Source organism: Passer domesticus, chromosome Z (genome assembly GCF_036417665.1).
Source record: "Passer domesticus isolate bPasDom1 chromosome Z, bPasDom1.hap1, whole genome shotgun sequence".
NCBI lineage: Eukaryota > Metazoa > Chordata > Aves > Passeriformes > Passeridae > Passer > Passer domesticus.
The window spans coordinates 10,585,493-10,612,790 of record NC_087512.1 but is presented as its reverse complement, the minus strand read 5'-3'; the positions used below and the strand labels follow the sequence as shown (position 1 = coordinate 10,612,790).

General features: G+C 40.1%; 1 protein-coding gene across 3 annotated transcripts in view; it reads left to right on the top strand.

Moving 5' to 3' along the window:
- Positions 1-10,180: 10,180 nt before the first annotated feature.
- Positions 10,181-27,298, top strand: part of MTMR12 (myotubularin related protein 12) — a 33,270-nt gene continuing 16,152 nt past the window's right edge. The window contains exons 1-8 of one of the 3 annotated variants that reach the window (XM_064403042.1): positions 10,181-10,254; positions 18,436-18,490; positions 19,634-19,773; positions 21,530-21,602; positions 22,740-22,870; positions 23,492-23,585; positions 25,904-26,027; positions 27,150-27,225. In XM_064403042.1, the coding sequence (XP_064259112.1) occupies positions 10,243-10,254; positions 18,436-18,490; positions 19,634-19,773; positions 21,530-21,602; positions 22,740-22,870; positions 23,492-23,585; positions 25,904-26,027; positions 27,150-27,225 (705 nt within the window). In that variant the 5' untranslated portion in view covers positions 10,181-10,242. Of the gene's footprint in view, positions 10,255-10,472; positions 10,651-11,889; positions 11,945-18,435; positions 18,491-19,633; positions 19,774-21,529; positions 21,603-22,739; positions 22,871-23,491; positions 23,586-25,903; positions 26,028-27,149; positions 27,226-27,298 lie in introns of those variants that run through there. The other 2 variants (XM_064403040.1, XM_064403041.1) reach the window with 2 other exon arrangements.

The following is a 27,298-nucleotide window of genomic DNA, read 5'->3' as shown; positions in this document are numbered from 1 at the left end:
GAATATTTAACATTCTTACTGCTGGTTGAATACCTGCTGATCATTAGTCAGTTAAATAGTCACACAATGCCAAATTAATTTCTTTATTGAGCAGTTAAGACTTATTTGGACTAACCAAACAGATTTGAATAGCATAGCATTAATAAGGGTGGACAATAGACAGTTAGCAATGGTTTATTCCATTTATATTTCAGTTTTACAAAGCAGAGTGATAGAGTCAACAAAATCATCTGTTTTCCTTCTTTTTTTTTTAATGACAGCTGTAAACCAAAGAGCCTAGCAAATTAAATTTCTCCTGAGAGATTCTTTCATAGATCTCAGAAGATCTTTTTGTCCTTCAGTATGGTATTTCTCAGACTTTCAAAATGAAAGAGATAGCTGCTATTTTTGGAAAAGAAAAAAATCCAAGGAGTGTTCTCTATAGACTTACTACAGCAGTTTGGATTTATATCCAGACGAAAATCAGACTTCATTCTATAAATATCTGTTAATCTGTATTGTTACATTTTGCTGCACTTTTTTGGCTTGCATTATGAAAGTCTGAGAGAAGCTTGCTGGTTTTTATTGAACTTTCTGATTGTTTACAGTTTGCATTTTGGGAAACACCGTCCTAATAATACTCAACAAGTGTCCAGTTGCTACCAAGGGCAAAAGTCACTGTTTGTCAAGGACTGACAGCTCTTGCTGGAGATGTTGACCCTGCACAGTGCACACCTTCCCACATGTCATGGTCCTTACATAGCTGTGTTAGTAAGGGTCATCATTTAGGAAGATCTTTTAACACTTCTGTTTTCTTAGACTTTTGCAAAACCATGGCCACCAGTATTTATTGCAGGGTAGTTTAAAGCATACCAGCTTGCAGAGGCTCAGCCACTAGCTTAAATACTTAATATATATTCTGCATTAGTCCTGTTTGAGCTGATACCTTGAATCACAATAAACATAGGATGGCATCAAGAAACCTTTGTGGATTTTATAAGTTTTCTGTCATTAAAAATCTAAGACCAGAGAGTCTTGGTCAGTTACTCCTGCAGAACAGAGTAACTAACCAAGACAAAATAAATGTTTTTTTTCTACAGTAAAGAGGTTACTTTAACATTAAAAGTGAGACAAACAGCCTCTTGTTTCTTCAAAAGAATCACAAACCTTGCTCCTTAATAACCTCTTTTGTTTCCTTTTCTGCATGCAGTATTGTGTTTGTATCAATAGTATGCACATATAATCAGACTATTAAGACAGCCTTATCACAGACTTCTGGCACACATTTAAGTTTGACAGTAATTTTCTGCTTATACAGGTTAATGAACACTGGGAGAGATGAAGGTGCCTAAATACAGGAGTTTACTGTCATGTTTTACACACTCCTGGGCTATGTGCTGCTCCAAAAGGGGATGGGTTTCATCAGAGGTGCTGGCCCTCAGCTGCCAGTCCTACATGGATACCTCAGCATGGCTTAGGATGTTGAGAATACCACTGCTTAGGTAACTACATCATATTTTCACACGTGAGAGAAAAGCATGGTACATTTAAGAACTGGAGCTAGGATGTTGCCAGTATAATCATGTGAAATTGCAGCTTCAGGAAAGTGGGATAATCATGGTGGTATCAGCAGCAGAGGGTGTTTGTCACCAGAAAAGTGTCAGTGATAATGAAATGCCATCCCACTTTCTACCAATAACTCCAATATTTTATTTGTAAGTGGAAAGGGAATAAAATACAATAGAACAGACTTTTTCTGTATTGACAGGAAGGGACCTACAGTCATTGTCAGTCACTTGCCTGCCCAAGGGCTGGCCAAGCTGTTGAGGGCACTGTCCAGATGCTGTTGAGCACTGACAGACTGGGGCATCCACCACTTCTCTAGGAAGCTGCTCCAGTGCTTGACCACCCCCTCTTTACAGAAATGCCTCCTAATGGGCAGGAAAGCTCTCCTGGTGCAGCTGTGAGCTGCTCCCTCATGGCTGTCCCTGGATTACAGGGAGGAGAGCTCAGCACCTCCCCGTGCCCTTCCCTTCTTCAGGAAGCTGCAGAGAGCAGTGGGGTCACCCTTCAGCCTCCCTTTCCCCAAACTGGACAAGCCCAAATTCCAAATTCAGCGTTTGAACTTGGTAAATTTCATTCCATTAGAAAAGTGGGGGTGGGAGGAAAAAAACCAAAACCAAAAAACCAAACAAGAAAAATGGGAAAAGAAAGAACAGAATTAATTAAATGGGTCCAACTTAAGAAATAAAATGGAGAAGGCCATTAGAGAGCCCATCTACAAATCAAAAGTAAAATAAAAAGGAAAAAAATTATATCAATACTCAGCAATAATCAGTTCCAAAAATAGTGTAGGAAATCAAAGAGAAAGCAGCAGAGATCATTACTGGCCACTTATTCAGCAACTCCACAAAACCATAAAAGAAAAAAGAAGCTCCAGGTGATTAAGGAGTTTACTACTGAAATGGTTTAGGCCAGTGGAACTGAGGTGTTAAATATGTTACATTACATGTATGGCAAGTGAGCTGTGGGAAAAGGTGAAGGAAAAGCTGAAGAATTTTTACTGACTTTTTATGCATCTCTCCTGCTTCACAGACAACTACATCTGGACTCCATGCCTTGCATGTGAATGGAGAGTGTTAAAGAGTGTGTGAGGACACTTTCCCACACAATTGGAAACCTAAGTGAATGCTCCACAGCCAAAAGGAAAAGTGCAGTTTTATGCGCCAGATCCTCAGGGCTGTGTTTGAAGTGTCCCTGTGTGCTCCCAGCACCAGAGAGCGCTGTGTCCTCACCAGCAGCTCCCACTGGAAAGCCAGAGCTCGTTTTCATCTTGCTGTGGCAAGCACGAAGGGAAAACTGATGTTTTAGCCATTACAGCGTTCCTCTCTATTGCTAAAGTATGCATTTTAAAATAATTTAAAAATAATTCTTTAATGATACACCAAAGTCATCACGGCAGCAAAACGCCAAATAAAATCTGCTACTGATTTAGAAGACAGCAGTGGTTAGAAACACAGCCAGGACTATATCCTGAATAAATTAGAAGTAAATACTTTAGGGGTGTAAAGAAATTACACAAGTCAGAGTAGGCATAGCAGAAGGAAGAAGAGAGATTCGATTTTGAGTCACTGAGGGCTGTAAAGAAGAAATTCTGCAAAGTAAGGACTCCCACTGAGGAAGGCAATCTGAGGGGTTATAAAGGGAAAGTTGATTAAATATATGTCAAAAGACTCTATCTGGCAAATAATTGAGACAGGAGGACAGGGGCACCTCAGATAAAAATCTTGAGTGAGGGGGCAGGGTGTGGCTTTTCTTTCTTGTATCTATTTCTTAAGAAATTTCTTGCAGCTGCTGTCAGGGGTGATTCCAGGGCAATATATTCAGGATAAGCATTCCTTACATGACAGTGGTAAATCATAAATCAGGATTCTGGATGCTTTAACTAATGTCCCCAGCAAGTTCTCCAGCGTATCCAAAGGCATAAGATGAGCCATAAATTTACAAGCTATGGGACCAGATCAGAGCTCCTGTTACAGGAGTAGCCAGGGCTGGAGTGTTTCCAAGAAGCAGTGATGCATTCAGAGAACACAGATCTTAAACCCAACGGTTTAGGACAAAGTCCACGCAATAAAATTCCACCAGTCCTATGCTGGTTTATATATTCTCCCTGAGGAAAAGTCCCTCTACAAATTTCACCCACATACCAGAAAAAAAGAGATTTAAAATAACTTATTTCTGTAGAAAAACCTGGAGTTCTGGAAGTGCAGGTGATTTCTGGAATCCTCAAAAAATGTTTCCGAATACCCCTCTGACATTCAGACATGCCAGATTGCCATATGAATATCAGCATGAATATTTTAATTCTAGCATGAATGTATTTTAGTTCTATAAAGTTTGGTCAAGAAACTTTCCAAGAGTCTGAAGATAAAAACTGCAGCAATTGCAAAGGAAAATATTCTAGTAAATCAAAAGCATTTGCTAACAGGGAAGAATACATGGATTTATGAGATTTCTTTTAAAGATTTGCTGCTTCTGTAAAGTTTACTGCTTCAAAGACTCATTCGTCTTAGCCAAATAGAAGTGTGCCTTGCTTAAACAACGCCCTTTTTGAAGTCAGGGTCAGTAAAGGGAGGCCTCTAGACTCATGTTTGTCTTTTGCCATTAGTTTCTGCTAAAGAGCATGTAGCCTTCCTGAAGGAGTAGGTTTGTGCCTGTTTCTCAGATAATCTGGGCTGGATTTTTTAGTTGCAGCAGTTGTATGGGAGGTGGGGATGACAGCATAAGCTGGATGGCTTCTTTCATTACCTGACATCCATGATTACTGACACACACATGCATTTTGCATGAGGAAATCAAAGCCAAGAGTAAGTCGAGGGCCTGGTGGGCAAAGTAAATCCAGCACATTTTTTCACTGCAGTCATGCACTAGATACAATTTTCACTGATAAGGGAAAGAACAGGAGAGCCAGGACACAGCCAGTAAAAACTTTCAAGTCTGTATGTGTCCTTCCCAAAGAAAAGCGGTAACTCTGTAGGCTTCATAATGAGTATTCCTCCCCATGGATATGCTGGAACTGATCCATCCTGTACCCTGTAATTCAGACACTGGATGGTTCTCACTAGCTTTTCTTTGCTTCTCCTCATGCCCAGCAGGAAGAGTCCTGCACAAGAGCAACTATTTAACTAGATGGACCAGATTCCTAGCTAGTGACAGACAGCTGGACATCTCTCCCAAGGACTTTTCCTCCGCATTGCATTTGGAGAAGTGACTTGGGAAGAAAGAATCAGGACACCCCAAGGACACCTTGGCAGATTTTTTTCACCAGCCAGCTTAGGGAGTGCCACCAAATTGGGAGCTGAATGTTGGTTTTTTCTTTTGTGGCATTCATTCCAAGACAGAAGGGTCAGTTCATATGCTTTGATATCAGGAGGGCTGCACTTAAATTTATCAGTCTTGTTATTTACGAGCACATGATCCTTAGGACCTCCCTTTGGACTGCAGGGTTAGAAGAAACAAGGGTAAGAGGAGAATCCTGATGTAACTTTGCCTCACATCTGGCCATGGAGTAGGCCTTTTCCTGACGCAGATGGGGTTTGACTCACCCTCTGTGTACTGTTAAGGATAAGAAATACCCAGTCAGAAGTAATTTCTGTTCACAGCATTTTGGAGAATAAAATAAAGAAGTTCACCACATGACAAAGAAGTCTGTGTGTGCCCACAAACAAGTAATTGTGTTTGCTTCAAAATAGCTAAAAAAAGGTGAGGAACTTCCCTAGCCCTTGTATTCATGTTTGTGACACCCATGGTTTCCTGGGTGAGTAGTGTTATTAAAAAGTTACTCACTTCCTCCTCTCCCACTTGTAGCTATTAGGAGAAGGTGATTTTGCCATTTGATGTGAGGTGCTTTGTTCCCTGAGTTTTCACAACTTGCACAACAATATTTTGTTTTCCATCCTCAAGTTTAAGACATGTAATTCCCAGCTGCATCTCTATGGCTAAAGTAAACACTCTGGTCCAGGGTGTGTTCTCAGCAGTTAATGCCTCTGTCCCACTCTCCATGGTGTAGTTGTTAATTTGGTCTTGCACTCTTCTGTGTGGATATTTTGGAACTGTATGTTCCAAATGGCAGATGAACCTTCCTGCCTAGAATGGTTAGGAAGGTTAGCTCTGGAAGGCCCTGGTAGAACAAAAACATGCAGTAATTAAGGGATGGACAAAAAATGGCACTGATCTGTATTGCTACCCCTGAAGGAAGTGCTGTTTGCCATCTGAGTCATGATGTGTGGCCATGTGGGGCAACCCAGATGGCTTTACTTAAGAAAAAAATTGCATCTCTTCAACCACCTTCAGGGAGGAACTGGGCACATAGTGTCTCAGGACTGAGACGTGGGATGGAAGAGGAATCAGAGCCAGATATTTCATCTGAGGAAAGCAAGAGTAGATCTGCTCTCCCTTTACCCAGAGAGATTAGGTTCTCACAATGGGAGTAGAAAACTGCTTAAGAAATTGAATCGCACAACACAATCAGTAGAGAAAGGCCACTGCAACAAAGATAAAACATAAAAGGTTTATATAGGATAGCATTACACAATCTCTGACCATATACTTCAAAAATAGGCTCATCTCAAAGGTGACAGCAATCTGAACCAAGTTTGGAAACTAATTCCTGAAGGACACTGAAAGTACTGGAAAATGAAAATGTCACTGTAAATACAGTATTAGAAGTAGTATCTTAGCGCAGAGCCCTTTTATGGTTTTTGTTGTTGTTTTCTTTTTCTAGAATTGTGTTAATTTGAAGAAAGCTAACATTCATGACTTTTCACAGAAAATTCTCTTAGCCTGTATAAAGCAGAGGCAGCTGCTGGCTGTCTACAGACTGATTCGGTGACCTTCTCCCAGAGGACATCTCAGTACATTCCTCATTTCTGAATTTTTCCCTGACAGCTCCCAGTAATCTGACTTCCAGCTTCATCTTAAGTCTTCTTTATTTCTTAGATACTGATTTCAGCCACTTTAGTGTGTTGTCTTAAAACACTAAAGTCCTAAACCGAGTTACTTAATTGAACAGTATAAATAGGGAGTATCAGACCCAGCATGCGTGGCAGATCTCTGTATACTCAGGGTAAATCCAACACTTTTGGGACAGCTCCTCTCTTCTGAGCTGCACACAAGCATCTGCAATGCTCTGTGAAATGCCAGAGTAACTGCACAGGTACACCAGAATACCCAGATTGGCACACCTAAGTGCAGTTCTTCTGGTAAGGCCCAGACAAATGTGAAAATAAGAAAAATCAAATTGTACACACAGGCAGATTTTCTGAGTAGGAAGATCATGAAACCTTGACAACTGGTAATTGTTTGAGATTCTCTTTTGAGAAGCAACTTCAAATGCTTTATCTCTGTCACCACTGGAGTTGCATGTACTAAAAGTAGTGTCCAGATCTGGATCCAGTCATGATGAGAGTTCAAATTGGAGCACAGCTGCAGATTCCTGCCTCTGATTTGCTGCTCTGGAATGGGAGTTATGCACACCTGTGACTTTGCAGGTCTGCAGCACTGCAGACTCCCTCTATTTTCTTCAAAAAGAGGAAATGGGGAGTAGAAATTAGACATAGTCATGCAAGTTTGCTCAACACTCATGAATGGCTTTAAAAATTCATTACATCAGTCCAGCCTTTACCAAAGCACCCACAACACACAGTGGCCTGCACCTCCAGGGTATCCAATCACCCTTTGCACTCTCCAAGGCACTGAGATTTGCAAAGGGCCAGGCTCAGAAAAGCTGAAATGTGATACAAAGAGCTGCGTTCCATGTGCTCCAGATACCGCCTAGGATAATGCCTTGTCCAGGATACTTACTTCCCATAACCAAAGAAATGCTGACAAGGAGGACTGCCATAAAGGAAACTATGAGATACCACTTGCAGTTAAGAGGATAACTGAAAGAAAACTGCTAGAGAAGCTGCAAACAGCTCCTTGTGTCTCCTTTCCATCAGCTGTTGTGCCACTGAGCCTGGGCACAGCTGAGAATTCAGCCCAAAGAATTATTCAAACTAATAGCATGTGAATTTTTTTAAACAAAGCAATCTCTCTCTATAGAAAGAGCAGAGCTGGTCTGTGAGTTTCCCTTCTGCAGGCAGCATTAAATTCTGTGATTATACTTCTAGAAAGAGAAAAGTATCAGGATGAAATGGCAACAGTTAAATGCCATATATTCTTCACCACTACAGACAATCTAGAGCTTGGCTTTTAAAAAGTTTTACTGTTCTACATTTGCATGATTGTCATTGATTTACTTTTAAAATTGAGCAAAAGTAAATAACATTATTTGATATGCTCTTTTTCTTTTTAATGGATTGAAAGTAATTGGCAGCATGGAACAACACTTCCCATTTAGAAGAAACATGGGAAGACCTATCCTATTAATACATCATTCCAGGAACTTCAGTTTGTTGTAGAAATTTTATTTTAAAAGTCTTTATTAGTGAAGAGAACAATCCCAAATGATTGAACATCACTGAACTGTCTTATTTCCTCGTTGGTATGGAGCAATTTGGAACAACACAGAGTGACAATGCTGAAGAGAGGGACCACATTAAAATGCCAAAAAAGTAAGTATGTAAATACGTAAGTGAGAGGCAGTAGATGACTATGGGGGGAGTGTAAAGACAAGGGGGGGAAGGAGGGCACTCTGAAAGGCCAACTTCATCCTGGCCAAGCTGAATTCCTGAGGTGCTCTGAGCACTGGACAGTCTTGTGAGGCTGTTTCTTAACAAGGAGTTTATTTGCTGCCCCCATTGCCCTGAGAAGGAGCCTATTTCCCTCCAGTGTCTGCAGGAGGAATCTACAGAGATGAGATGGCTGGCCTGAAGTTGACTTTTGTGAGTACTCCCCACAGACACTCCAGATTTTAGAAGAGAAAGTGAGAACACATTGTTCTTCCTGGGGAAAGGGAAGAACGTGGAAGCCCTTGGTGCTTGCTAATCTGCTGGGCACAGAGTCAGGGTTGCAGTTGGCCCTTTCAGATGTTTATGTTCTTCCCTGAATTAAGTTGTGATAGCTTTCTTTCTTCCATTCCGAAAAGATGAACTAAGGGGGGATCCAAATCCGGCCCCCAAATTCTAGCAAAGAGTCTTCAAATCCCTTCTCCAATGGGTTCAGTCCCACACCCTTTGCATCCTGGAGAGCAAACCCCAGGACGAAGCACTCCCTGTTCATCCCATGCTCACCATGTGGGTATTTTGCTGATGAAGAACAGCAGTTACACTCAGATTTTTTTTCATGCATAGCTTTTTTTGATGACATCATGAAGATTGAATTCCCATGTGCTGTGTGGGAATTAAGGCTCCTTTTGCACTTCCGATCAGAGTGAAGACTCTGGCCTGGTGTCAAAACATCCATTCCTCTTTGAAAAATGCTATGTCAGTAAGTAGCTGATTTTTGCCCCAGTGTGCTGTAAACCTCAAGGCATGCTGAGGAATTCACGTTATTCCCACTATAAATTCAGGTATTTTAAAATATTTTTAATGCCATTCTCTTTAAGTACTTAATACACTGGAGAGCACAGAGGTGGTGTCCCACATTTCCCCTCACCCTGGATTTGCACCAGCTTAATCCCATGGGGTGTACTTTTGACCTATGCAGCTGAGGTCAGATGTGACACATGGAATGATGTGGAAGCAGCTGTGGAGCGAAACATGAGAGCTCTTCAGCGTGGGATCCTGTACCAGGATAGCCTTTGCTGTAAAACTACTAATGAAAGCTAATCTCTGAGTTGTTTCAAGTTATTTTTTTTTTTCCAGAGAGAAGGTGATTAAATCCAAAAGACCTCTCATTCCTTGACTCTGAAAACAGGGAAATTGCTTTATTTCTGAATTGAAACAGTCACTCCATTTAACTTTTATAACTGCTGTCTTACAACTGCATGTAATCTTTTTTCTTCCTCCTGTAGTTTTCCTAGGTCTAGGTTTGGAGCAAGGTAAATAAAGTGAAGTATTAAAGCAAAAAGAGGGGGAAATTATGTGAAAAGTGCTTATCACTAATATTTGAAGGAGCTGTTGATATTCACGTCCTATGGTCTACTGAAGTTTGTAAAGTATGTTTTTGTAAAAATATTTCCACAGTCTACTCTGCACGAATTGTCACCAGGGTTACCATTTGCCATTTGAATTGCTGGGTAGTCTTGCTGCATTGCCACAGGCCACTTACAATATTTGCATTGTTCTGTATCCATATAAAAACGAGGCTTTTAAAAGTAACCTACATACCAGTTAAACCTGGTGTATATTTACAGCTCTGATTATACAGTGTTCAAAGACGACATTCCAGGGAGGCTGTGGCTGTAACATATTCAATAGGCATAGTGCAGAGGACTTCTTGAGGTGTATCAGCAGCCACATTTTAGAGGGTTTTGAGGATTATTTAATGGAAAGTGTGGTTTACGTCATTTTTCTTGCAATTCCCCTGCCATAAGTAACTCTGCATCTCGATGCCTTGTTTGGATTTTTCCTAATGCTGAGTCGCCGAATGTGCACAGATACAATACAATTTGGCAGCTGAGTGAGAAACAGTGCAATAGATGAGTTGAATGAAGTTTAGATGAGATATTAGGAATAAAATCTTTGCTGTGAGGGGGGTGATGCAGTGGCACAGGTTGCCCAGAGCACCTGCGGATGCCGGCAGCGCCCAAGGCCAGGCTGGACGGGGCTTGGAGCAACCTGCTGGAAGGAGTCCCTTTCTACGGCAGGGACGGGGATCCAGATGAGCTTTAAGGTCCTTCACAGCCCAAACCATCCTGCGGTTTTTTGACGCTACGGAAGTGAGGCTGCATCAAGGCACAGGCCTGGAGCAGGGGCTCCCTGCGGGGGGCAGGCCGAGGGCAGCGCAGCGCTGAGGGGCGCGGGCCCGCCCCGTGAGGGCGGGAGGCGGTGCCGCAGGAATGGCCGGCGCCGAGCGGGGCCGCGGCCGGGGCCGTGGCTGGGGGCGGGCATGGGCGGCGCCGGCTCCGTGATGCGGCTCGGCGTCGCCGCGCTGCCGCGGGATCGCTCCTTCCGCTGCCTCCCCGCTCGGGACGAGCGCTGGGCAGCGCCGCCGCCGCGGGCCGGGGCCATGTTGGGCGGCGGGGCCAGGGCGGCCAAGCCGTCCTTCGTGTCCTACATCAGCCCGGAGGTGCGGGGCCGGGAGGGCAGGGCCGGGCAGCCTCGGGCAGCTCGGCCGGGAGCGCGGGGCGGGGGAGCGGGGCCGGGGCCAGGGCTCCGCCGGGCGCTGCGGGGCTCAGCCTGCCCGGGCTGCCCCAGGGTGAGCGGCGTGGAGCAGAGCTGGGGAAGTAGGGCTGGCTGGTCAGCGGAGTTGTTTCTGAAAACCCTGGCCAGGTGTCGGGCTGCGGCTGTTCGGCCCGTAAGGTGGGACTTTCCGAACCTGTTGTTCTTATTGTCCCTGAGCAGCATCACTTCACGTCCTGCTCGGTGAGCTCCTTGCTCGCAGTTCCGCCAATGGAAAGCCCTGGGTATCCTTCCTTAACAGCTCGGTGTTGAGTCCTTGGCAGTGTGTGTATTTCTGTGTGTGTATCTGTGGTATTGTTCTGCCTGTTGTCCTTTCGCTTATTTGTCGAAACTTATGTTGACAGTTTGATCAAAGTGACCTTAGGCTCACTTTACTGAGGTAATTTTTTTAGTGCATGGTATTAGGTCAGTATTGTTTTTCTGTATTCCATCATTCTTATTCCTGGTAAACAGCTGTTTTCTAGGAAAAAACATTTGATGACTATGAGCCGTAAGTGTTGGATTTCCCCCCTCCTAGTTCTTTGTAATATGTGTCAAACTGATTCTTCTTAATTGTTAGTTCTCTTGAGAGCTTCTTAAGGAAGAGATTTTTGTCGATCTTGTTAATTAGTGCAGAGTTTGTCACTGATCGGACCTTGGTGAATCTGCTGGTTTTATTTTACACTAGATCTGAAAGAACAGTCAGAGTTATTATAGCCAAAATCAGCTGTGGTATTTAAAACTTCTGTCCTTAGTTGGTGATAGCGAATCCGGTTTTTATATGTTTTTCAGTCCTGGTAGCTTGTAGTTTAATCAGCTGACTTTGAAAGTGTTATCTCTTGTATTTCCAAGTGAAAACAGATGGAAATGATAGGTAGAAGTATTTCTGGAGTCAGCAAATATACCCCTTTCTGAGGTCACTTTTTCACCTTTGGAAAGTACCTCATACAAATATACAAGGAACTTGACTTTGTGAAAGAAACAACTTCACTTGTTGGACTTACTGGAAGACATTTCACCATTTAAATGAATGTGGTGTAGGATTAAAGCTTGCTAGAAAAAATGGCTGGTTGAAAAGAGCGCAAGTAAATATATACATAGTGCAGCAAGATACCAAGTAATAGAGTACTTTAATTTGATTTTAAGTGCAGTGATGTAGTGCTTCAAATATGATCCTGATGGCTGCAGGAAGAGTAACTAAGGTATGTAACACTGCAAGATGAGTTTCTTTTTGAAGAAATTAATATATTATTTTCTTTATGATATAATATTATTTTGTTATTGAAATATTATTTTCTTTATGAAATATCCTGATTCAGTAGACATTACTGTCATTAACTCTTTTCATGTTCTTGCTGCTTTTAAGCCTCTCCATATTTCACTTATATTTAAGAATTTAGTGCACTCTTGCAGCAAGAACTTTGTGTTATAAACATGACTTCTGCCATAGAATGGATGTCACTTTTGCACCTTCAAAGACAGAGTGAAACTGAGGTCTGGTGTGATTAGCAAGTAAAGCAAATCTGGCTTTGCTGTTGACAGCTGTTGACTGCCTTAATAGTTACACAGGAAACTGAGTACTTCAGTGGCTTTTATGAGGATTAAAAATAAAATTCTAGATACATGATGAAATCTGTGAGACTGTTTTGGTGTCTAGAAAAAGCATGTTGATGAAATATCCTAAAGTAAGCAGAAGTGAGCATCTCTCAGGCCTGTGTGAACCCAAGAAAAACAACTTCCTGAACTCAGGTTTCCTGTGCAAGTTAACTTCCATGTGGTTGAGTTTTAAAAGGAACTAGACTGGTAAAACAGTGGAAATTCTAATTCCTTTTATGTGGAACATATTTGGGTCAACTGGGAGCTTTCATCAAGGCATTTTAACTTACAGGTGCTCGGGGAAGAAGTGCTGGCAACAGGTGTGATGCTCCCTCTGGCAGGCCATGTCAGAAGGTGGAAAAGAGTTCAGGGACTTGATGAGCTTGAGATTTCAGCTGCGTAGAATTGGGGTTAATGGTGGCCTTCTCCATGGATTTGCAGAGCTTTGCCTTGAATCTCTGTGTACTTCCAGCCTGAGGCAAGATTCCAGTTAACCACTATGCAGTACCGAGGAATAGAGTCCTGTTGGCTGTAGCCCTCCCTTGCTTGCAGCCTCCAGCTTCTGTGGTCTTGTCCTGGTTTGCTTGGGGAGCTGTTTTAAGGCCTTAAACTGCTGCTTCCAGGTTAGGGGAGCTCTGCAATAGGGAAATCAACAGGTAGAGCTGAGTTTTGGTTTAGCCCCACCTTGTTTAGACCATCTGCAGATACCTGAGGGACACAGTAGACAATATTCTGAAAAATAAAATGAAGTCAGCTTTAAGCTGCTGTGTGTGCTAATTTGAATATGAAATGAAACAGGAAGCAAAGAGTGAAAAGAAAATGCTGTTTATTAAAGAAACAGAAGTAATTTTTGCTGTGAAATCCCAGAATGTCTGGAAAAGCAGCGTTTTTAACATCTGACTAAATATAACCTAGTTAGGCTCTGCTGTATGGAACTGCAAATCAATCAGTGGTCTGTTGAGAGTGAGACCATAGGATGTTGATATTAATGACACACTTCCCCTCAGGACAGACTTGGCTACCCTGCAGGAAGTGGGGTGAATACTAGGGTATAAAGTCAATGTTTTGACATTTCAGATCACAGACTTAGAATATGTGTCTGTGGAGACAGTGAAACAAGGACCAGTGAATTACTTCATGATTTCTAACTCTTTCAGACTTTGAAAACTCGAGTTATTTACAGGTGAAACAAGCTAGATCGTATTCTCCTAAAAATCTTAATTTGCATAAAAAATTAGATTTCAAATCTTATTTTAAGCTCAAAGTTGGTATTTTTGCATGCATTCTTAAAAGCTGAATCCTTCATTATGGGATTTTTTTTCTGTGTTAGCCTTTAAACGGTGGAAGAGGTTGTTCTGCTTCATGCTGCTTATCTCTGAAATCTGGGGTACACCACAAACTGCTGAGCGTAATTTTCATGCCTCGTGCTCTTTGTCTCTCAAATCCTGCACTGTTCTTAGCTCATAAACACTGTGAAGTACTTCTTGCTTGTAAATCCTGGTACAACATTGTGATCAGTCTTAAAAATATATGTCCCTCCTTCAGAATTGGGGTGGTGGAGTTAAAGGGGGGAATAAGGAATAGGAGTTGGCGGACAGCTGGGCTGACATGGGGGAAACCAGGTGTTGATGTCAGAGGAGATGGACAGGACAATGTAAGGAAAGAGGAAAGGGTAAGAGATGAAACAGGGAAAACACGTGCTATGATCTAACAGACTTCTGGATAAGGGAGCTGTGAAAGGAAGGAAAACAAGCAGTTGGAGATTATTCTCAGCAATATTATTAAAGTGTAGTAAGTACATGCTGTGGGTTGTATGGCATACAACGTGGGATTAGACTTGTTTGACCAACAAGGAGTCCTTCAGAAAGTACCAGGTATGTAGCATGGTTTGTTTCTGGATGCAAAGCAGATACTCGGCATTTGCACGGGTGTTTCCTCTTTTGCATGGAATTCCAGTGGAACTGTTCCACAAAAGTTTATTTTACCCAGGAGCACAGTATTCACTTGTTGGAGCGCCACAACTGCTGTGTGTGCTAATTTGAATATGAAATGAAACAGGAAGCAGGTCTTTCGGTACACAGTTTGACTTTCACAACTGATAACTTACTTAAGTATGTATTTATCTCACCCCTCTTTTTAGTGAAGTAAATATGAAAAAAACAGATGCTCATAGCAAACCTCACCAGGATGTTGATCTTCCCTGCCCAGAACTTACTTGTGGAATACTATATAAAAACATCAAAGTATCCAATGTTCTTGCAGCACTATTTGTTGCCAGTTATGAAAACTGTCAGCTGTTTCAGACAGTACTTTTGATAGCCTGGAAGTGATCACTTGTTCCTTCATTATTTGAATCTCTCAAACATATTTTCTCAGCATGTTTAGTAAGTCTTTTACCTGAGTTACCTGTAGTGCAAACGCCCAGCTATGGATCAGTGGAAGCATTACTATGGGGTAAGGTAAGGTAGGTTCAGAGTTTACAGTTTGAAGCAGCAGACTGTATGCATTGTGTCTCTGCTGGGGGTGAGCAACATCCAGGATCAGTAGGCACATATATGTGTATCTCTATGTCAGTAATGATGAAAAAAAACCCCAAACAGTTTCTCTTACCAACATCTGGATTCTGGCAGGCAGGGAATATTTTTCTCTCTTTACTTATTTCTAGTACACAGTTGTTTACCTCCCTGTAGAGTGAAGGGAATTGCTTTCAGTTCTGGTGATACTGTAGGACAAAAAGCAGAAGTCATTTGGGATTCCTTTCCTGCTCCAACCATTAAGGACCCTGTTACTAAAACGTAATTCAACCTTGTTGCCCTAAACTTGGTTGCCTCACTCATGCCTTCAGCACTTGGGGAAGACTTGTCTCCCAGACCAGCTTGAAAATACTTTAACCCCTTTAAATACATTTTTTTGGAGGAGAGCTGACTGTAGTCCCTGGGTATTGCAAACTGTGCAATTGTTCTTATATTTGGGTAAAAACAAGAAGAGAACTTTCCTTAAGGAAAGAAGTTTTTGGTTTTCTGTTATTAAGAAGAGGGATGTATTATGAATTAATTTGGTGTGACATGTCAGCTTAAAGTTTTGACATGATTTGGTACTCTCTACTGTTAAAACTGACAATTAAAGGGCATTGCCATGTTTCCTACCAAGGTTTGAGAGCCTGGAAGAAGGAATATAGCACAAGGTAAGTACACAGGTGAGAAACATCTCTTAGAAAGAAGTTTCTAAAACCTTCAGCAGAGTTGAGGTTCTTGCATCAGAAATTACAGAAACATAGTTAATTTTCCTTATTTGCATGGTGTCCTGTGGGTGACTGCTTTTAAGTGCGGCTGGTAGTAGGGTTTCCCCTGTTGTATCTTAAGTAAGAAGTGACAAAATGCTGCTTGGGGCATTCAGAACAGGGAAACTACAGATGAAAAGCTCTATCTAGAGGTTTGCATGGCTTTCAGTGGTCACAAATGGAAAGTACTTGCATGCTTAGCCTCAACAAATGGTCAGAGGGTGAGGATTTCTGAGGTCCAGATGTATTCTGTAGTTTGCAGAATTGGACAGACTTACTTCTGCTGCTTCCTTTTATTTTGTTTATGTGCTCATCTGACTTGTTGATGAGCCAGTTCTGCTAACAATAGGTACTAACAATAAAACCAAATGTAGGACAAGTGTATACTTCCCAGCTGATTTTACAAACCAAATTACCTCACCGTGTTGTCAGACAAACCCAGGGATAAAGCAGTGGGTGGGTGACTGTGAACGTGTGACTGATTAGAGGGGTGTTGAGCATAAGGAATTGGAACAGGCTCTTCAGTTAATGGTAAGATCTGTGTTGCCCCGAAACTTATATTCGTTATAAAAATAAAGTTGAAACAGAGTGGAGATGGCATCTGAATTTACATATGTGTTCCTACACAATTTGAACTGACTCATGGTGAGTTAATTTTTCTTGCAGATCTTTGCCTTCTCACTGAAAAGAGCAAATACAAAGTGTGACAGTAGTAAATTCTAATGTATTTCCATATCCTCCCTAGGAAAATGAGTGCAGCAGCATGGATTCTTCAGCAGCACTCATGGCTTGAGGTCTAGCTATCTCTATATGTTTCAAAACCACCTTTAATATATTTATGAATTTACTGTGGGAATGTAAATGTTGAATTTCAAGTAGAACTCTTCTGGAGACTTAACTCTTGGAGTCTGTTGAATGTTACAGGAATTCTGCCTATCGTAAGCACTTCAGTGTCTGTAGGCTTTTTTCAAGAAAGTGAAACTGGATTTTACAAGGTGATCTCAGTGTTTGTGTTCTCTAATCTGCTGTGATGCAATTTGATTAAACTTCTAACTCTGTTCAGAAGATAACCAATTTTAACTTATAACTAAAAACTTGTAACCACTTGCTCAAGATTATTTGCTGTTGCAACCTGTTTATAAAAGCATTTTAGCAAATGGGTGTAAGCTTAAAGAACTTCTTTGGGGTCAGATTTTTTTTTTTCATTCAGTTCAGTTCTGCCAACACTAGCATAAACTGGTACTCATGGCAATGAGTACGAGCAGTGTGTGTGCAGAACAGTAGTTATTACATTCTTTCTGGCATCTCCCAAAGTCAGAGGTGCTGGAAAAGCACCTGGCTGGCATAACTGTTTTACTGTTCTGTGGGAGTGATTGTTGACATGCAGTTTTCTGAGCAGTGTTGCATGTAGTTGGACACAAAGAGTGATTGTATAAGGCAGAGCTGTTAAAGGCACTTGTAAACCCGAAGTTTAGTTTAAAGCTACCATTGGTGAAAACACAATGCTGGGGGAGGAAAAAAAAAATATTTCTCCTCCGAATGCAGAAGTATTCAGCTTAAGTCATAGTAGCATTTTAGCTGACTTTGTAGCTGACAAACCTGAACTTTGAGTAATATTACTTCTACAACATCCACACTTAGAAGACAAACGCAGCAAACCTGGGATTTGTTTTCTCTATTAGCTATCAGCTGTAGTTATGGATTTCTTTCTTCACACCACTACTACTTTCATTTTACAACATTTTTCTTTTTTCAGCCTGTCTTGAACATCTCTGCTGTTCTTGTGATGTGGTTTCCTGCAGCCGTGCAGCCTTCAAACTTAGTTCTTGGTCTTCTGAGTATGGAGTGCAAGTGTTTATATGAATGGCAGAGGCTGTTTATTTTTGTACTCTCAGGGGCTTTTGTTTCTCTGTATTTAATCCAGCAAAATTATTATTCCTTATATCTTCTTTTGCCTTGAATTGCAGTAGCTGACTGGATGCTGGTGACAAACTAAAATTAGCTTGCTTACTGCTGTGCCCCTGGGGGGGTTTCCAGTTAACTAATGGTTTTCCAGAAAGACTCCAAAGTGCATGCAGAGTGGTTTGGGTATGGAGGAGGAAGTTCTGAACAGACTGAGCAGGAAGGGTGTAGCATCTCCTCTAGTTTAATAGTCTTTTGGCTGGAGATTTTAGCCCAGCTGTCAGTGCCTAAAGGTTAGAATAAGTGAGAGAGAAGTTAGTATGTTTGCTGTGTGCAATTTGGGTCCAGACTGAAGGATCTCCTGTCACTAGGTTTTACCTGTTAGCTCCAATATCTTGAAATACCTTTCCATATGGTCATGTTAGTGCTGTTTAAGTAACTTTTGTACTTTGGTTGAAATGTGTGTAAAAAAATCAGAAACAGGGAGTCGTGGATGAAACTTGAAAAACTGAAGGGTACGTTAGAAACAATAGCAAGTCGTACATGGAAAAGCTTATGAATTAGCTGGGAGATGGTGCTGTAATACTAAGTTTATGCTTATCCATTTAGGTGTGCTGAGAGAACTTAAAAATATTGGTAATGCTATATTTCTGTTAGTTGCACAAATAGTGCATTTTTTTGCGTTCACAAATGCATGTAACTGTCACTGTGGATGTCAAAACAATTATTTAGCAGATTTCTGACATTAAGTGGAAGGATCAAATTGCAGACGTAGACTCCTTTTGTTTAGGAGGCTTTTTTCCTTAATTTTTATTTGCCAGAATGTGAGGAATTAAAGTGGGAAGGTGTAGTTCTTTACAGCATGTGTTGAAGATATGATCTTTGCAAAGTAGTAATTACTCTTTCTTTCTTTAGGAAATACACATAAAGGAACCCATAGAAAAGGAAGTAAATCCTCGCTTATTACCAGGTAACTGTTGTATATTACTAGATTAAAGTAATAAAAATTAGTGATTAATGAATAATATTTAAATTTTTCCATGTCTGCAGCAAGCACTCATGTGACGTCAGTGTCACAAGCAGTAAAATACAGGGTTTGGTTTAACAACCTATGCAGGTTGAAATGTTTTTAACATGTTGAAAACTTGATAAAAACAAATTTTTTACAGAGTTCAGTATCCTCAGGTAAGCTGCATGTGGAGAACTGTTAATACTTGACTTTGCCCTGTTTCTTAGAAGTTGAAGTTGGGTGGGTTTTGTTTGTTTGGAACTGAAGACAAGAACTGGAGGAAATTTACCTTCTTGTGGCTTTGCCTCTACCTGGGCCTTCCAATGTTTCATTTAATGTTAACCTTTTCTTTTGCAATTTACAATTACTTCTTGTTTAAAAATATTTTTTAAGATAAGCAAAATCAAAATACATGTAAAAGTTTACAATAAACTAATTCTTCTGTTGGATTTCCCGCACTTTATAGGAAAGACCAAGAGTCTGTCTGATCACGTGTATTAAAACTTTACTTTCTTAAATTTGAAGTTCAGTTCCTGTGAATTTTAACACAAGAACTTAATTGACTATTATTTATGCAAACTTGAACTTGAGACTTCCAAAATAGCCTTGGGACCTGTAAAATAGTCAAAGCTATGAAAAAATAACTACAATGAACCTGAAATAAGAAATTAAAATGTGTCAGCATTCTTAAAGTTTAACAATAAGGAAGATTGGAATAATTTTCAACTTGTTTACTGACTATATAAACTGCTCTTGCTGCGTTTTTTCGGTTTTTTTTCAATTACATACTTGAATGATTACTACTCTACTGCCATTTGGAGTAGGCCGTGACACAGGTGCCTGTGGTTACAGAACTCCCAAACATCTGCAGTTCAGGGTTTCTGGAATAACGTTAGTAACCTGGAAGATTAAGATAACAACTAAGATTACAGCTGATTCCAGGAGCTGCCTTGTAGTGCCTTTGTGTAACAGTGATGAACTATCTTTAAGCGTACAGTTCTGAGAAACTGTCAGGAAGTTACTGCTGCAGTTGAGATTTAACAATTGAAATAATTCAATTGTAAATGTCAGTTAATATTGCAAGTCATTGTTTCTTCTCCACAGGTGAACTGCTGCTTTGTGAAGCCAGCACGGTGTACAAGTATGTGCAAGAAGATGGGTCAAATCGTGGCACTTATGGGAAACTCGTGTGCACAAACTTTAAGATTTCTTTTCTTGATGATGATTCTGCTTCAGATGATAATGTAAGAAAACAAATCTTCTAATTATGACTGAACAGGCTCTGCATAAATAATCATATCTTTCCCTTATATAAAGATGGGGAATGAATATAAATGTATAAAATTTGCTAATGGGTGCAGAATAATGTGAATCAGTCTGCATCTGCTTGATCCTTTCTCAATCTCTAATGATTATTTTAAGCAGAGGCAGTGCCAGCATTTATGTGGACATTTAGATTAGACGTAGTTTATAACTCTTTATATTTTGTGAGTTGGTGAAGCTTAAGTTAAAAGAACCCATTGTTTTGAAAACTAATCAACAGTTTGTTTAAAGTTGATTCTGACTCTTTGTCTTGGTAGCATTTGTGGAAGTGTGAATGTCTCTGATGGTGGAAAACATCTGCCTGATTTGACTTTGGGCTACATCTGCAGAATCATTTCAGGCTGTACAAGACTGAGTAAGCTAATACTCAGCGGAAATGCTCTGAAAATTTATGTGGCTCAGTAAAACTCTGAATTATTTCATTCAAAGTCCAATGTTTACTGAAAAGATTTTAAAACCTAGTGCTGTTAAGCTTGCAAACACTGGAAAATGCTAAAAACTCCCCAAATCTTCAAAATTATTTCAATATTTTTTCCTTTGGTTTAGGTGCTCAAATTGAGCTGTCAGAGGAGAATGGTAATGCCACAGTGCTTTTGATAAGCTTAACATTGAAATAGTTTAGTCTATTTAGGTGTTAGAAGTGAAAAGAGAGTCTAGTGGCTCCCACATTCAAGGTGATCTTGACAGTTAAGGACAATGAGAATAATATGATTTGACATGTGTTGATTATAGTCAGAAGTTACTTGGGGTTAAATTTCACAAAGTTTAAACTGAGGCTTCTGCAGCCAAGTACAGATTATTGTACCATCTGGAATTAATTAAGACAAAGCTGCAGAATCTTTTGACGTAAATCTCAAGTGATCTGTGGAAAGTTGGTAATGACCTTGCTAATTTCTGTTCCATTGCTGGCTTTGAACCTTGGGTTTATAATATGCCAGGTCAACTCTATTTCTGTTAACAAAAGCTCAGGATTAGCTACCTTCTTCAGAGTGCTGTAGATGTGGAAGCAACTCAAATAAGGCTAACTTTGTTCACAATAAAATATAATTTGCTGATGTAGTGTAAGTCAGCTGTTTGGTAACAATATTGAAAATAATGGTGTTTAATTGTGGCATCACTAAAATGCCGTTTTTATGTGTACTAATGGAAAGGTAGAAGTGAAGGGAACTCCAAATCACTTCAAGTTTGGTTACACAGTAGATAAGGTAGTTGAGTTGTGTGTGTGTCTTCACTTTACCCGGTCATAAATCTGATTTTAATGTTACTGTGTCCTTGGGATACTTGTTCTTTTAAGAGACTTTGTATTTCCTGCCAGGTTCCCATAGCAAGGAAACTTGTCATAAAAGGGTTTGGATTACATGAAGCTACTGTATTTCCTGTTTACTGCAGTGATTCTAGTTTGAAAATTGACTCTCAGTAGAAATGTATGCTTTGAAGCTATTTGAAAAGTAAAAACTGTATCTACATTTCAAGCATGGTTGAGACTTAAATAAAGCTATATATATTGTGTGTAACTTGCATCTGTCTGCATTTTAATAACTGTTCTTCAGTGTCCTGCCTTACACAGCTTCTAAGAATAAGAAGTAATGCTGATAGTAAAACAGTGCATGGAAAGCATTTACTTGGCAGAACGTGGTACTGTAGTGTGACATTTCTATGATATTTTCATGTTTCTAGGAGCCACAATTTAAGAATAAGATTGTGGGAGAAAATGACATAACTCTGCAATGTGTAGATCAAATATATGGAGGTAAGTCAGCTTTTTACCCCTGGGGGACTTAGACTGCTGGTGCTCCTTGTACAAATACATCCTTTTTAGAAAACCAATACATTTTTAAAAAGCAGCTGCAGTTACACTTAATGATGAAATGACAGATAAAAAATTTATCAGAACCCAGTCTTATCCCTCAAGCTTGTCAAATTAATTTTAATTTATTTGATTAATTGTCCACTGGAACTGACAGAATGATTCCTTCAAAATGCAGTGGTTCAAAGCAGAGAGTATACTATCAAAAGTCTCTAAATTTGTACACAAAGGTCTTCCAATGTATCAACTATTTCTGTAAATATAGATATATTCGCTTCATTTTAGCAATAGCAGTATAGGTACCAAATTCTCAAAGAATTTTTTTTTTTTTGGCTAAGGGAACTTTGCTTTGTGAGATACATGGTATCTTCACCATATTATAGGAGATAGAAAAGGAGGTTTTAATTGACAACTAAATCTAGTGCTTTGCATGGGGGCTTAGAGGTGTTCCAGTATTGCTAAAAAAGATAACTGAGAATGGGGCAGATCATTTTAAGTATGGGAAGGCTTTACTGAGAATCCTGTTCTTGCACTAATTTATGAGCATTCAGTGTGTTTATAAATGGTGGTGTGGATTTGTGAAGGAGTGAGCTGGGGCAGACCAGTGGAGGTGGTTATGAGTCACTTTAGTTTTATGTACAGTGGCCGAGCTGGCAGCGCTTGAAGTTGTGAAATGGTACATCCTCAAAGAGAAATGAGCAGAGGTTTGCCTTGGAGGCTTCCTGGTGGTTAAAAAAAATAATTTAAGGAACTTAGAATGATCTCAGATGTCTGGGGACTTCCCCTTGGGTAAAACTACTTGTTCTTTATGTATCTTGAAACTTTAAACTTGGTGTGAATAGGTACAACCCCTGAGCAGCTGGTTTGCTGCAAATTTGCCTTTTACCTTGTATGAAGTAATTTGATGGGTTTTAAAAGAAAAGGTTGAGGCTTACCAGCCTAAGTTGTAGGATGCCTGTTTTGTCTTGAGAAAACTTGGGCTTGAATTAGTTTCTTGAGAATTCTGGAAAGTCAGTCAGGGACAACTTTATCAAGATTACAAATACCTTTTTGATATTTACTTTCCTTTTAATTTTGCAGTTTATGATGAGAAAAAGAAACTTCTAACAGGACAGTTAAGAAAATACCCAGATAAGTTAATTATCTACTGTAAAGACCTTAGAGTATTTAACTTCTGCCTGAGATACACAAAAGAAGAGGAAGTGAAAAGAGTACGTATAGTAACTTAATTTGCTTTTCTATTTTTAGCATGGTGTTGGGTGTTGTGAGGATGAGGGAAGGATGAAATTCACCTGAAACTTGGAAGTGTTTTCTGATCATTTCCAGCTAAGACAGAAAGTAAAAGATTGATTTTATTAAACATTTCATTGTGCATAGCAGTTAAAGGACAGGTGCAGTGGCTCTTTAAAGAAAACTGGAACTTGGGAGTGCTACAGGAAATTGGCTCCAGCTCAGACAAGCTGTAAAGCTGTTCTGTTTGTGACATGTAGTTTCATTTTATTTTAGAATTCAATATAGTGTTACTTTCCTGATAAATTCAATTTTTTTGAGAAGTTAGTCTCTACTCCAAACTAAGAGTAAACTAACTTTATTTAAATAAGAGTAATTCTGGAGGTTGAACACATATAATACTACTTAGACAAAGTAGGTACAGTGTCTTGCAGAAAACAGAGTAACCTTCCTAAAAATCAGGTTTCAGCTGTTGGGGATAGAACCCATCAGTTTTGTTAAAAACCTGGATGGAGGGGTTGGTAAAAAAAAAAAACCCAAAGATTTTTTTATACTGACAGCCTTGGTGTCTGTTTGGGTGTTAATTTTTGGTCCTTTTTTAGATCGTCAGTGGTATAGTTCATCATAGCCAGACTCCTAAGCTGCTTAAACGTTTGTTTCTGTTCTCTTATGCATCAGCTGCTCCAGACAACACAGGTAAATGTTTTTTTTTTTGATCTGTTTGTTGCATAGTTAGTTTGTTACACAGACTGGGAGGTCTATAGTAGAGTTTGTGCTCAGCTTATGGCTCTGTCCTGCTGGCAGGTAGCTTTAAAAGATTAATTTTTCTTTTGTTGTACATTGTTAAGCCTGTTGCTGAAAACCTCTAAATTGTCTTCTCTTGGTTTTGGTATCCTTCAGGAAGTTGCATAGAAATTTTCTGAGCAGAAGTAGTGTCCCTAGATTGAAAACTTATTCTGATTAACATGTACAAATGCTTTTCACGTGGTTCATCTAGAAAGTCCTTTGCTTCTTGTATCAGTGTGGTTTTTCTGTATTGCTGCTGTGAACCAGGCTTCTTGCTCTTAATTCTGAAATTACTGCATTTGCAGTGGCATCCTGTGAGAAAGTATTTCCCCTTTTGCTCTTATTTGCAAGCAATATGCTTCTTCCAGGCAATTGCAAAAAAAGCATAGGTTTGCAAGGCATCTGACTTCCTCTTGTATCTGACTTATTACATAATCTTCCCACTTGATCAAACTTGGCTGAATAATACATTAGACTGCAAAATTCAGGATGAAAAGTTGTCAGTGTGCTTTCTAGCATTCTGTAATTCAGATTTTAGCTGGAATAATAATGCTGTTTTGAAAAAAAACCCAAAAATATGTCAAGGAATTTCAGTATCATTGAGGTTAGAAGAAACCTCTGGAGATTATCTAGTCATGTTCTTGTCCATATGCCCCTCTTCAGAGTAGGGTTAACTGCATCAAGCTTAGTCATGTCCAGTTGGATTTCAAATATCTCCAAGTATTGAGACTCCACAGCCTTTCTGGAGAGTCAGTTTCATTGTTTGACCCTCCTTGTAGTGAAGAAGATTCTGTTATGTGTATGTGGGATTTGCTGTAGTTCATCTTGTGCATAACTGCCTCTTGTCAAGTCACTGAGTCTGGATCCATCTTCTGTACTCTCCTCCCCTGTTCCACCCCCAGGGAGATTGAGCCCTGTTTTCTGAGTGATCCCAGCTCTGTCTCTCCTCGTATCAGGTGGGCCTTCACTGGACCTGGTCTGGAGCCTTCAGAGGGGAGCCCAGCACTGGGCACAGCCCTCCAGCTGACAGCAGTGGTGGCTTCATTCAGCTGGTACACAGTGGCCTTGCTGATTGCAGCCCAGGAGCACACTGTCTGTTTGCTGCAAGGAAGGGCTGGCTCAGGTAGTTCCTGCAGGCTTCACCTGAAACTGGTGTTCTGTTTCAGCTACAAACAATGGAAAGGCTGCAAGCTTTTCCAGGCAGAGACAGAGCCTGGGAGAAGCCTACTCTTCAAAGCAACACCAACGTGCTGTCCTGCAATTATTTCCTATTTTAATAGCTGTGTTCTGTAGTAAGTGGCTTGGTGTCATTCTTCATGAAATTAGTACAGGATAAGACAAATAGACTGTGTAAATTGTTTTTTTATGCCTCTCTCAGTCTGATACCTCTAAAATCCTGTCTCCAAGAGCTCATCAATAATGTTCTGTTCCAAGCTGTAAATTTTTCATCTGCCTTATCTTCTTACAGTGAAAAGTTTCAAGTTGCCATTGTATCTTCCATTCTTCCATGGAAATTATAGCTCTTTTTGCTATTTCAGGGTTAGCTGATATTGTAGAATGTTACTCAGTTAGGATGTGTGCTTAAAACAATTGACGTTACTCCATAAATTATATGGTATTATACAAGATTTGAGGCTAAATCAAGCTGCTGTCTTAACTTTCTGAGGTGGCTAAGTAGAATTACAGGAAGAGTCTAAGTTGAAAGTATTGAGACTGAATTGCTATAATTAATTTTCTGCTCTTACTGAGTGTCTGAGATGTTCTATTCAATGCAAAACTATTGATGAGAAAAAAAATGAACCTTAAATGAAATGCAATATCTGAAATTTTTGTAGAAAGGTTTTTGGTATGATTGTTAGTTCTGCACTTAAACTACAGGATTAGATACTAGTCAGCTACATTAGTATAAAATTATATTTGCTGCATTTTAGGCTGGATGTGAGGACAGCCCCAGCTGAATGGAAGTTCTGTAACAAATTATTAGTTTCTGCAGGAGAAACTGTTCCTGAAGTTGTTAGTAACAGCTGTATCTGATAGAATATTGCTGTTGTTAAAGATCAGACAGAGGCAGTGTGGTGTACAAAGGCATTTTGTCTTTGACTTGAGACTTTTGGTACACAAGAGGTTCTGCTTGCTTACCTAAATGGCAACTAACGGGTTTACTTAGGATTGCTTTGGTGTTAGAGTTCCTGACAGTCTGCAAAGTTAGTTTTATTGATGTCTGACAGATGGGAGAAACCAAACTGTGATGTTTGAGACCCTGGAGGACTGGCGTGATGAGTTGGAGCGGACCAAAGGGAATGTGAAATACAAAGCAGTGACAACCAACGAAGGCTACAGAGTCTCTGAAAAGTAAGATTCCCCTGGTTAATAGTGAATTTTGGATGTGTGAAAATCAGTGCTACCTTTGATGCTGGGGATTATGCAGGTTTTTGGGAGTCTTTTTAGGATACGGTTTCCATTTTTATTTATGGAATAGTTTGGTTTGTCATCTCAGAAGGTGATCCTACACAACCCCTGGTTCAAGCAGGGTTAACTTCAGTATTAGGTACAGACTACTCGGGACCTTGGTTAAATCAAGCTTTGAGTATATCTAGGAGTGGAGAATAGAAAATATGTCTGGGACCTACACTTCTGTCATACTGGTTAGGATGACACTTTCTCAGTCCTGTACCTTTACTGTGGTAAAATTTCAAAATACATGCACTGGAGATTTTCCACTGTTTTTGTTGGGAGGGAGGTGGGTGGGGAAAAAGTAACTGGTTTAAAGTAAATCTGTAAAAAGTGCTGGTGGAAGTTAAGTTGTGTTGCCTTTAGGAGAAGGTTGGCTAAGTTTAGCTGAGCTTGGCCACCATTTTAGCTGAGGAGCATTTACTGGTGAGCCCTTTAGGATGTATACAAGGCATTGTATACTTCTTGTTTCATAGCAAATATTGAAAGATCTCACAGGCCTTGGAAACTAGTATTTCAGAGTCTTAACTATTTATTCTGGAACTCTCTCTTGGGAGACCCAAACTGAGTTTAAGTACTTACCTTTGTTGCTTCTTTGGACCTTGAACATAAATAGAGTTGGTTGATGCTGGAAATCCTTGATAAATTAAATTATGTTCTTGAATTAGGATGTGAACTGCTCAACAGGCATGGAAAGAGAACGAGTCATTTAGTAGAGCAAGGGTATCTTTTGAACCAAGGTGGTCTTAGCAATCAGTCTTAGAGGTTACAATTGCACCTCTGCAAAGGCAGGGAAGTGTTGCAGTGGAAATAGTTGACCTCAAGGTTGGGAAAAAAGCATTATTCATCTGAAAATAAAGAGACAGCTTTGAGCACAATAGAATTATCTAGGAGGAAAGATTATTGTAGCAAGGTGAATATATAATCAGTATTTCAGCTAGAACACTCACTGTCGTTAAAAGGAACTTGGAGATTGTTCTTTGTTCAGTTTTTGAACCAAAAATTTGTTCTCTGTTGTCTTAGGCTGCCTTTGTATTTTGTTGTTCCCATATGCATTTCTGAAGAGAGTATCTTGAAGTATGAAGGCAGAGGCATTCCTGTAAGTATATGTGCATGGCTAAGGGTAAGACTTTTACTGAGATGGCAGAATTTCAATTAACATCGCAGATGTT